Below are 12,713 nucleotides of genomic sequence, written 5' to 3'. Positions count from 1 at the left end.
TGGAGGGGGAGGGTGAGGCGGGGTGAGGGGGGGGAGGGGGAGGTGGGGGTGAGGGGAGGGTGAGGCGGGGTGAGGGGAGGGTGAGGCGGGGTGGGAGGGGGGGAGGGGGTGAGGCGGGTGGAGGAGGGAGGGTGAGGCGGGGGTGAGGGGGGGAGGGTGAGGCGGGGTGAGGGGGAGGGTGAGGCAGGGTGAGGGGGAGGGTGAGGCGGGTGGAGGAGGGAGGTGAGAAGGGTGAGGGGAGGGTGAGGCGGGGGTGAGGGGGAGGGTGAGGTGGGGTGAGGGGGAGGGTGAGGCAGGTGAGGGAGGGAGGGGTGGGAGGCAGGGGTGAGGGAGGGAGGGTGGAGGCAGGGTGAGGGGGAGGGTGAGGCAGGGTGAGGAGGGAGGGTGAGGCAGGGGTGAGGGGGGGAGGGGAGGCGGGGCAGAGGGGGAGGGTGAGGCAAGTGAGGGGAGGCAGGCAGGAGGAGGGTGAGGCAGGGTGAGGAGGAAGGGTGAGGCGTGAGGGAGGGTGAGGCGGGGTGAGGAGGCAGGCAGGGTGAGGGGAGGGGGAGGCGGGGCAGGGGGAGGGTGAGGCGGGGTGAGGGGGTGGGTGAGGCAGGGCAGTGAGGGGGGAGGGTGAGGCGGGGTGAAGGGGAGGCAGGGAGGCAGGGGGTGAGGCAGGGTGAAAAGTGGAGAGAGAGGGTGAGGTACTGTAGGTGAAGGATGAGGAAAGAGGGTGAAAGCAGGGTGAGGGCACGAGGAGAGGGATGAGGGGGATACGGAGAAGGATGGGTGAGGGAGGAAGTAGGAAGGGGAGGCAGGGTGTGGTAGTGAGGAAGATTAAAAGGCTGGGAGAGGACAGCAGGGATGCATGGCTGAGGAAGGGATGGAGTGAGGAAGAGAAAGGGAGGGAAGGAGTGAGGAAGGGAAGGAAAGGAGGGAAGGGGAGAGGGAGGGAGTGGTAAAGGTCCCCTGCTGCGCGCCATTACACTTAGCTGCGGCAGGTCCAGCCCCCCCGCGGCCCTCCCACAGCACCCCCTCCCACACACAGCCGGGATACACTCACTACACCCCGACACTTAGGCAAACACCCATTCATCACCACGACCCCCCCTACCCCTCCCCCACCACCTCCAGCCGTATCTCATTCAGTAATCAATAAAAAATGCACTTCATGGCAAAGGTATATTTTAATAGAGAGATATGAGGAATGTAAAAACCCTCTCTCCTGGACGACTATTTGCACAAATGAATGATCGCCTCGGGACAAGCTTTTTTTTATTCGGCCACATGAGCTATGGTAGTTTTTGTAAATAAGTTATGGTGGTATATCATGGTAGGGTCCAGTCGAGGCGCTCTACACAGTCGAAGTCGTGGCCAGGTAAAACGAGTGGGGAAGGATCGGGACGAGGCAGGGAGGAGGCGGAGGAGAGGACAGCAGCGAGGGAGGAGGTGCAGGTTTCGGACGCGGGCCCCCCAGGAGCAGGACAACTCGGCCCGTCACGTCACAAACACCACCAGCCGTCAACACCTCCTCACCGCGCTCGTCAGCCGACCTGCCTGCCTGCTGGGGCACGCCTTGCTGGCAGGGGAAGGATGGGGCTAGTCTGGCTAGATGGAGAGTGGATGATAGGTAAAGGGAGGAGGGAAGGGGATGGTGGGTAGCTAAGGGTTAATGGGAGGTAGAATAGGAGGATAGGTAAGGGGAGGAAAAAAGGGGGATCACCTGAAGAATTGTCACCCCAGCCTGCTCCACCTGAAGAATTGTCACCCCAGGTGTTGCCACCTGAAGAATTGTCACCCAGCCGGACTCTGGGGTGACAATTCTTCAGGTGATCCAAAAAGGGAATAGTGGATAAGGGGAGGAGGGAAAGGGGTGATGGGTAAAGGATGGTGAGTAGCTAAGGGTAGAGGAGGGTCAAAGGTAAGAGAGGAAGAAAGAGAGGTAAAGGGGGATGGAGGGGAGTTAGGTATGGGTGGTTGGGGGATAGTTAGGTCAGGGAGGGATAGTAAGGCCAGGGAAGGTGTTTACACGTGTATATAATTATAGAATGTAGAAACGACCCGTTTAACGTGTAACTCAATTTTTTTATTTAGCTTTTGGAAATTTTCTCAACGTGGATCAATTTAACTCCAATTTACCATTTAGTCTTATGCTGGTTCTAGTGAGGAAGCTTGAAGGACACATATGTACACATCACAACTCTCTGTGCACATCACAACACTCTGTACACATCACAACTCTCTCTGTGCACATCACAACTCTCTCTGCACATCACAACTCTCTGTGCACATCACAACTCTCTCTGTGCACATCACAACACTCTGTACACATCACAACTCTCTCTGTGCACATCACAACTCTCTCTGTGCACATCACAACTCTCTCTGTGCACATCACAACTCTCTCTGTGCACATCACAATTCTCTCTGTGCTCATCCCAACTCTCTGTACACATCACATCTCTCTGCACACATCACATCTCTCCTCTGTACACACCACAACTCTCTGTACACATCACAACACTCTGTACACATCATTAATCCTCTCTGTGCACATCACAACTCTCTGTGCATTATCATAACCTCTGTACACATCACAACCTTCTCTCTGTGCACATCACAACTCTCTCTTGTGCACATCACAACTCTCTGTACACATCACAACTCTCTGTGCAATATCACAACTCTCTCTGTGCACATCACAACTCTCTCTTGTACACATCATTAACTCTCTGTGCACATCACAACTCTCTCTGTGCACATCATACCATTCTGTGCACATCACAAACTCTCTCTGTGCACATCACAACTCTCTCTGTGCACATCACAACTCTCTCTGCACATCACAACACTCTGTACACATCACAACTCCTCTCTGTGCACATCATTAACTCTCTGTGCACATCACAACACTCTGTACACATCACAACTTCTGTGCACATCACAACTCTCTGTGCAATATCACACCCCCTATGTGCACATCACAACACTCTGTACACATCACAACTCTCTGTGCACATCACAACTCTCTGTGCACATCACAATCCTCTATGTGCACATCACAACACTCTGCACACATCATTAACCCCTCTGTGCACATCACAACCTCTCTCTGTGCACATCACAACTCTATGTGCACATCACAACACTCTGTACACATCACAACTCTCTGTACACATCACAACTCTCTGTACACATCACAACTCTCTCTGTGCACATCACAAACTCTCTGTACACATCACAACTCTCTCTGTACACATCACAACTCTCTCTGTGCACATCACAACTCTCTCTGTGCACATCACAACTCTCTCTGTGCACATCACAACACTCTGTACACATCACAACTCTCTCTGTGCACATCACAACTCTCTCTGTGCACATCACAACTCTCTCTGTGCACATCACAACTCTCTCTGTGCACATCACAATTCTCTCTGTGCTCATCCCAACTCTCTGTACACATCACATCTCTCTGCACACATCACATCTCTCCTCTGTACACACCACAACTCTCTGTACACATCACATCTCTCCTCTACATGTACACGAGGCCAAGCAGTAGAAGGTTTCCAGGTCTCCCTCCTCTGGCCTGGTGTGTGACGCCCATCACTCTCCTGACGGCGGTATAGGATGACGCGTCACCACTGGGCCCCTACAGAGGTCTTTCGTTGTACTGTTGGTTATAAAGTCCCTTACTGTGTGTGTGTGTGTGTGTGTGTGCATACTTTCATGTATACACGTAAGTCATGTTCCGTCGTTGTAGCTTGTGAGAAAACATGATTTACGCTATATGATGCCCTTCAAGTCCTCTACTTTAGGAAAATTGTTATGAAAGTTATTTCAACATGTACAATGAACTAACATTTATAATACTAGTCATAATGTAAGTATAAAATAGTTGAGACCGAATCGTACGTCCGCCAGCCAGACAACGTGGCCCGGGCAACAGTGGTGTGTGTCGACGACGACGTCAGGAGTGCAAACTGTGACGTCACGGCCAGGCTGACTACATCTCACGCGGCCAGCCAACTGCTCAGTACCAGTAGAGAAACCATCGTGTTCGGAGGCGAGAACGATAGCTGCCTGTGCTGAAGTGCTGATTGTTTTTTTTATTGAAGGATCTAGTGCTCACAAAAATACTGTGCTAATGGTGGTTCTCGAGTCCAAAGGGATGTTGACTGCAGGCAGTAATCAATATTTACAACCGGATTACCTGTCTCCACTACCCACCACGGTAAGAGACGCGTCTGTGGGTTTTCTCAATTTTTTGGGACTTAGTATCTGTCGTGTGCCTCGACACAGTCGAAAATTCGTTTAACAAGTGTGATGCTTGTGCGACATGGTGCATCGATTTTAGCGTTCATGATTACGGATATGGAAGCAAAATTCTTGTTATAGTAAAAGATTTAAATTTTTAGTAATTTACTTTCTTTATTTGAAAATTTTGAAAATCGTGTCAAAGCCAAGTATGTGTGTGCTGTATACCACCGCCTCTCACAGTCACAACGAGTGAGTAACGAAATCATTTTCTCTTTTTCAGCTGGACGCCAAAAAGTCACCCCTCGCGCTCCTGGCGCAGACATGCTCCCAGATTGGAGCAGACTCTTCCAAACCTCTGCCTTCTGAGAAGAAGAAGGAGGAGGAGAAGAAGGAAAAGTCGACCCCAACACCACAAGACTCCACACGACGCTCTCCGGCGTTTAAGCCGTACGAGAGCGCCACCAAGAAGAACATGACTGAGGAGACAAACAACGAGGAGAAGACCTCTGGCAGGAAGACCCCGGCCAGTCACCCCTCCAGTGCCAGGTCCCCCTCTAACTCCAGCAATGGAGGTGGATCCTCGGGGGGTATTACCAAGGAGGAGAGTGGGCGTCGGAGTATCGAGGCCAGTGCCACCTCCTCGGCCTCCACCACACCCATCATCAGGTCGGGCCTCGAGGTGCTGGCTGGCCACCCAAAAGATGTTCCCCTTGGCACCTACAGGACTGGAGTGCCGACACTGCTGTCCCCAGGCTACCCTGGCCTGGAGAGTCACCCTGCCCTGCGAGGTGCTCACCCTGGCCTCATGCACGGTCTTGGCCTACACGGACTACCCTCCACATTGGCCTCCGTCTACCCAGGCGCCGCTGCCGCCGCCCTCTACTCCTCCGCAGGCCTCCACAGTACCGCCTGTCTGTCTCCCTCAATCCTGGCCTCGCCTTACCTAACCTACACACGTGTTAAAACTGCAGGAGGTGGCGAGGCTGTAGTGCCAGTGTGTCGTGACCCTTACTGCACCGGGTGCCCCTACTCCGTGCAGAACAACCACCTTCTACAGTCAGGTGGCGCCTGCCCTCCGTCATGTACACAGTGTGAGCAGGCAAAAGCAGCGTTGAGTGCCCTGCCCGGTCTTTCATCCTTACCCTCGTCGTCCCTGGTGCCCGCCAGCAGTATCCTGCCGCCCACCTCCGTGGCTGCGGCTGCTGCTGCCTCCCTCTACTCTCCCTCCCCCTCCTCACTCCTTACCGCACCTCCAAGACCCTACTTGTGCAACTGGATAGCCGGGGACACCTACTGCGGAAAGCGGTTTTCCACGTCTGAGGAACTGCTACAACACCTCAGGACCCACACCAACATGACTGCCGACACCACCTCCCTCAGTCTTCTTTCCAGCCCTCTGCATGCCCACGCCGCCCTTCTGGGATCAGCTCACTCCGCCCTCTCCCGGCCTGGCATGCCCTACCCTCCGCCCGCCCTGTCCCCCCTGACGGCCAGCAGGTATCACCCGTACAACAAGCCCACCTCCCTCTCTGCGTCAGCCGCCCTCACACCAACACTACCCGGCCTCTCTCCTTACGCTTCTGCTCTCTCAGCCTATCCTCCAGGTTACCCCTCGCCCTATGCCGGCCTCTACCCCAGGCCGCCCCTCTGATGTGCGCCCTCCTAAACTAAGTGAGACCTCCGGGACTCACAGCTCCGGCAGGTGTGGGGGGGAAGGAACGTGCTGGTGAAACTCATATCAGGTGCTATAATCAAAAAGACCCGCCCCTTAGAGGCGACTGTGCCAAAGCATCTGCTCAGCAGCCAGTGAGAAGTGGTACTCAGGCCGCCGCCGGTTTATAGCGGGGCGAGGAGAGGCGCTGTGGAACTCTCGGGGAGTGACGCGCCCCTCCTGGCGGTGTGTGGCTGGGGTGGCAGTAGCAGTGTGGCGCCCTCAGTCGCCGCCGCCACATCACCTCACCACCGCCGCCGTCGCCCATCAGGCCTCCAGGACCGCACAAAAATCTCGCCCAGGAATTATAACAGTTTATTGAAAAACAAAAGCAGCATCAAGTCTGCGATGGGATTCTCTTGGCGAATATTTTTGTGCTTAATGATTCTTTCATTTGTTTTTTGACTGTGATAGCCTAAGTTTGTACATAATATCCTGTAAATATTTTTCTCAGTGGTGAATATGTATATTGAAAGTTATTTGGAATTATGCCTAATTATTAAAATATATGAGTTTTCTAAGAGAAACCTCATGGTTTTGATTTACCTTGGACTGCCTGACTACCCCAAGTGCACACTGAAGGTAAAGTGTAAACTTAGGCAAGCAACGCTCCCCAGCAGCCAACCAAAGCGAAAGGTTTATAACAAAACCATAGTCGTGATCAATGACTTACTATGTTTATATTTTTCTGTTGAATAAAATCCTGAAATGAACCAGATTGCACCAATGTTTTCTCCACATAGGCTTTTAAAATTCATGACTATTTTTCAAATGCTTCATCTTCATTGTTCTGTTTTGCACAAAGAACATATCTAGTCTGCTCAACTTGAGAAATATGTGCAACTTTCTATGTACCTTAAATTAAAAATTTACCACTGCTATTCTCCACAAATATATATCTATATAAATTGCACGCAATAAAGAAAACAAAGTCAGATTAAATTGGTTTTATTGTTTAACACTGACGAGGGCCTGTCTGGGTGTCACCTGCCTGGGGCAAGTTCATGTAGTTAAACCTACAGTATCTGAGAATACTTCCATAACTCTACTGTCTCACAAGTCACTACCACACTATACAGTACATGATTGAATAAGCTACAGATATATTGCTTCTAGTAATAATTTTTGAGTAAAAGCCTTCAGCCTTCACCAAAACACCACTAGCTCATGAATATGTTTTTAAGAACATTTGTATTAAACATCAAAGATTCACAAGTACTGTGTGTGGAAAATGTGCTTTGACACAAGATAATGCTCTACAATTTTTTACAAGATTGTATTGGACAAGTTCCAACACAAACAAAAATATTAAGTATTTTAAGATTTTCATCTTTTTATAAATTTATTTAAAATATTTCCCCAGAGGATGAAAATATTATGAAAGAACAAATGTCGCTACATGAAGATGTCATGAGATTGTAGACAGTGATGTAGTTATTATGTATATATTAAACTACATCAACATTGTATATTATACATAACTGAAAAGATACATAATTATACAATGCAAATTAGCCTAATATTAACATACGTCTAGCAAGATAAAATGCAAAGAGTAAAAGCTCCATTACAATATATACACACACTATATATATATATATATATATATATATATATATATATATATATATATCATGTAAATCCACAATGAAAGCTAAGGTGCTCCGTTGTTTCCATTTTCCCGTGTGATTTTATCAAGATATATATATATATATAAAATGGTCATTTGTTAGAATATATAAAACATCAGAATAAGTGGAATAATCATCTGTTACCTTAACAAACAAACAAAAATAAATATCATAAAAAACAAATAATTTATTTAAAAAGTTGATTCATGAAACAGTAAGAGTTAAGAAGCACAAGAGAAGTTAATGTTACGGGTGGAGGTGCAGGCAGAGCTGTGAGGGAGACAACTTATACACAAGGACGGAAAATAACGAAAAGATCCAAAACCTTTCATGGTTAATCTCACCTTAAAGGAAGATGTGAACTATAACGAAAACAATAATAAAAAAATATAATAATTCTCGATATTAGAAGATTTTATACTTAATATAAAAGTTCTCCAGATACTCCGCACATAAAATGACGCTGTACTGAGGCCCGCCGGGTGGTGAGGCGGCCCAGCGAGCGGTGTTGGGTACAAATAAGTCTACGGGAACAGCACACCGCACCTCACACCCAGCGGAGAGAGAGTTGCCGTCTCCACCATTAGGCAGGAAAACTATACTAGGAAATGAAACTAAAACAGCGGACGATGATGAATATAAATAAATTATATTTTTTAACACAGTACTGTATAAGACATGAATGATTGTACTGTTTGAAGGAAAAGAACTAAAAATACGTAAAATGAGTAATACACGAACACACACACTGATATACTGTACACTAACATACACAGAAAGATGTTAGTAGAATTCATTAGTCCGTGTACCCAAATATACACATATACTCAGAAAAAGGAATGTGTGTATGTCTAACTTCATGCTCGTATATACAGGTAGGTAGACACCGATAAATACACATACAATCTCTCACAATAGGTAAAATTAACCATCTCTTATTTTTACGAGGAAAATTTAGCCTAACCTGATAGACAGAGAGAAAACATAATGTCTTAACAAATTAACTTAGGAAATATCTGTAGTCCAAGGCTAGTGAGCAAATATCACTAGGAGACAAAGTTACCCAAGTCAAAGATGAAGCTGTCAGACACACGGCAATGACAGCTACGAGACTCGGAAGTAAAGTAATCACTAGTCTCTGAAAGCTGACTAAGTAAAGCTAGAATAGTAATAACCGGGGTAACCAAAGCTAGAATAACCGAATCTACAACACTCCAAAGCTAAAACAGTCCAGTCTCTAGTAACCACAGTTAAAATGGAACAGTGAATGTAAAAACAGATACAGCTAAAATACTCGCTAATTAAACCAGTCAAAACGAGAAGTCAGAGCTAAAACAAAGCAAACAGCTAAAACAAACACAGTTAAACTTGGACCACTCAGTATCAATCCAGTCGAAATAAGAAATACACAGATAGAACAATCACGTCTCAATTGGCCATAACAAGACTAGTGAAAGCTAAAACAGGGCTTAAAACAGTAGCGTCTATTAACAGCTAAAGAAGAACAGTAAGAGCTAAACCAAAGCTAGAACAGTCATGTCTACAGTTGTCACAGAAAAGCTAAACCAAAGCTAAAACAGTCATCTCTAGCGGTCAAAGGTAGAGTAGAGCCGTCAAAAGCAAGAACAGTCATCGTGGGAGCAGTCACAGGCAAGCTGGCTGGCTGGCTGGGAGGGTCGCGGCTCCCCCCTCCCCCTCACCATCATACCTGTCAACCCGCACCAGATGGGAATAATTTGTGTCTTGCCTCGTCGCGTTCACTGATACGCCTTATCTGCCTCCCTGTCATCGCGGTACATATACACGTCAATCGGCCAGACGAGCGGCACTCATTATGATACGACCAAAGAGCCGCTTACCTTAATTTTCCTCTAATCCACATGTGGTAGGAGAGAGCACGCGTCCGGTAATGCTTCGAGTCTCACTGCGCTTTTAACGCCATTTTTGGTTTGTCATCTTTACATCGTGGTTAAAGCGAGTCAGCTGAGGCGTTTTTCTTCTCCTTAAGTGTTACAGTGGTTAATGTTACGAGTCTCTGAGAAGCATAGATTACCGTCTCGTTGTCATGGTGACATAGTGAGGGTTAAAGTCATATGTTAGAATTATCCAAAAGAAATAATAAATATATCCACGATGATAAATACCCCAAGGTCCATTTCCCCCACACATCAGTAAACATATATGATGATGAGACATCAGTGTAGCGAAGGTTTTTATAATGTCTATATAAAAACTGACGGAAGAATTAACACCAGTCAGTTCCGAGTGACTAACTTACCTGGGACATTAAATATTAAGAGTTATATATCAACTTTTTTTTTTAGACCATGAACGTGTTCACTTAAGTTGTTACTGTAAGATATATGACCATGAGTACACACACACACACACACACACACACACACACACGGTATACAATTATATAAATACATTACCTGTTGTCAGATATAAAATTTACATATTAATCTGCCTACTATATCCAATTATTCTAATACATATGGCGTTATATTGACACATGGCATACATCCAGGTAGTAATATGACGTGACAGGTACAAAGTAAACCAGGTAAATTACGTCACACTGATCGATATATCACCTGGGTATACTTTCAAACACACTGTGAGTATATTGATCTCTGATGGTGTATACTCCCGTGAACAAACACACAGATAGGAACAGGTATCATACAGGAAGAAGGCTTGATTACACCTGTACCCCGTAATGAGTGTTTGACCCAGTATACATAGATTATATTCACGAGTAGGTATACATAATATATCTTAATTTATCTGATTATTATCTTTTTTTTTATTATTCTTTATCTTTGTCTTTAATTCACTGACTCACCTGTAGGATACTGAGAACAGGTAAACAAATGCAACACGACACAACACAACACAACACACTGTGTTCTCTGTCTATGTCTCCTGTTCTTTAATGTCTGTCCAATTTACTTATTCCCTAATACCCAGAACAAACTCATACTGACAGGGATGAGGGACCATATATAGGAGGTCAAATACCTCTGTTCATAATGTTTTAGGTAAGTGAAGCTTGTGTGTCTCTCTTAAAACTACTAATGTTCCCCAAATTACAGTAATAACTCCGGGAATTACGTTATAATGACAGTAATTTACATAGTGAGTGATTCCACATGTTGATAATTTCATGACCTAAAATATCTCACTAGAATGAATGTTTGATATATGACAAAATAACAATAAATAAATAAATAAATAAAATGAGAATATGAAAACATTACGAAAAATAAAATGATAATAATAATAATAGCAAAATAAAAATATAATAATAATAATAATAAAATAATAATAATAATAATAATAATATTAATAATAATAATAATAATAATAATAATATGATAATAATAATAATAATAATAATAATAATATAATGATAATATAATAATAAAATAATAATAATAATAATAATAATAATAATAATAATAATAATAATAATAATAATATTAATAATATTAATAATATTAATAATAATAATAATAATAATAATAATAATAATAATAATAATAATAATAATAATAATAATAATAATAATAATAATAATAATAATATAACCTAACTATTGAATAAGCCTTTTTCTCACCCCAAAAATATATTTACAGTCGTTCATCTTTAGTAAGTGTAGCGCTAAGTTCATTCCTTTCGTTCATTAAATCCATTCGTTGCGTTCGTTCGCTACAATCACCATCCCTTCACCATATACGTTCACTCTTTTCACTTTATATATTCACCATATACGTTCACTCTCTTGTCACTATATCTGTTCGCCTTCTTTTCATCAAATCTGTTCACCTTGATTGTTCACCACGTCTGTTCACCCTATAAGTTCACCACACTCTTTCATCACGTGTGTTCACTTTGGCTGTTCACCATGTCCGTTCACCACACTCTTTCATCACGTCTGTTCACCCTATACGTTCACCACACTCTTTCATCACGTGTGTTCACCTTGGATGTTCACCATGTCCGTTCACCGTTCATCGACTCTTAACGGCTGATGCATATTATTAAAAAGTTCTGTAATACTACCCCATGAGGGACGGTCAGCGGAGTGGGGATAGAGAGGGGTGAGTGGGAGGAGAGGTAGAGGTTGAGGGTTGAGTGGGAGGAGAGGGAGAAGTTGACGGTTGAGTGGGAGGAGAGGGAGAAGTTGAAACATGAGTGGGGAGGTGAAGTTGAAGGAAGTTTTCTGAGAGGGGAAGGAAGGTGAGTTGACTGAAAGGACGGGAAATGAGTGGTGGAAGCTGAAAAGGGAAGGATTATTAGGTGAGTGGGATTGAGGAAGATGAGAGGGGGAACAGACTGAATTGGGATTTAACGAGCAGGAGGAGGAGGAGGAATAAGAGGTGGAAGCGAGGAGGGAGGTGAAGAAGAGGTCGAAAGACGAGTGTGATTAGGAGAAAAGTTAGGAGGGGATGAGGAAAATGAGAGAGAGAGAGAGAGAGAGGGTTACCGTTACAGAGCATAAACTCCTTCACAACTGTAACCTAACACACACACACACACACACACACATCTCTCACCTTACCAGCCAACGACCTAGAAACATCGCCTCAAACAACACCATCAAGACAAGTTAAAATATTCCTCAAGCAGAATACCTTATTAAAATGTTCACTAGCTCGTAAAATTAACCACTTCTAACGATACTACAAGATGGGAATCACTTTCTAAATGCTTACTATTATGTAGAAACTACGAATCAAATACACGAGAAGCTAAAAATGACTAGAAATTATTATTATTTTTTTGTATGTAATATCTACAGAATGTGTATATTTAGACGTTTATTTCCTGAAAATACAACAATAAATCAGGTAAGTGTTCAATTTACACGTATTTCAACCTATAAATTACACCTGTTTTAAAGTCTCCAGAAAGTATCATTTCACACAACCATGGCTCCCGTAATGACCAACTCACCTCACCGTGTACGTGGGCGAGACTGTACTGTGTTTATGTTGGATAATATGCATGCTTTTGTTCACGGTGCTGACACAGGATTTTTTTTTTACCTGCAGTTTCGTTCTCTCTCGTTTTTGTTCTCTCGTACTCGTTCTTTCTTTTATTCCTTCTTATTCATATTTTCA

The 12,713-nt window shown here is 44.6% G+C and overlaps 1 protein-coding gene across 1 annotated transcript; it reads left to right on the top strand.

Moving 5' to 3' along the window:
• Positions 1 to 4,006: 4,006 nt before the first annotated feature.
• LOC121856278 (zinc finger protein Noc-like) lies at positions 4,007 to 6,890 on the top strand. The gene is made up of 2 exons (XM_042351709.1): positions 4,007 to 4,216; positions 4,523 to 6,890. The coding sequence occupies exons 1-2, from the start codon at positions 4,130 to 4,132 to the stop codon at positions 5,891 to 5,893; spliced, it is 1,458 nt and encodes a 485-aa protein (XP_042207643.1). The 5' UTR covers positions 4,007 to 4,129; the 3' UTR covers positions 5,894 to 6,890.
• Positions 6,891 to 12,713: the final 5,823 nt, after the last annotated feature.

Source organism: Homarus americanus, unplaced genomic scaffold (assembly GCF_018991925.1).
Source record: "Homarus americanus isolate GMGI-L3 unplaced genomic scaffold, GMGI_Hamer_2.0 scaffold1024, whole genome shotgun sequence".
Taxonomy (NCBI): Eukaryota; Metazoa; Arthropoda; class Malacostraca; order Decapoda; family Nephropidae; genus Homarus; species Homarus americanus.
This window is presented reverse-complemented; position numbering and strand designations above follow the sequence as displayed.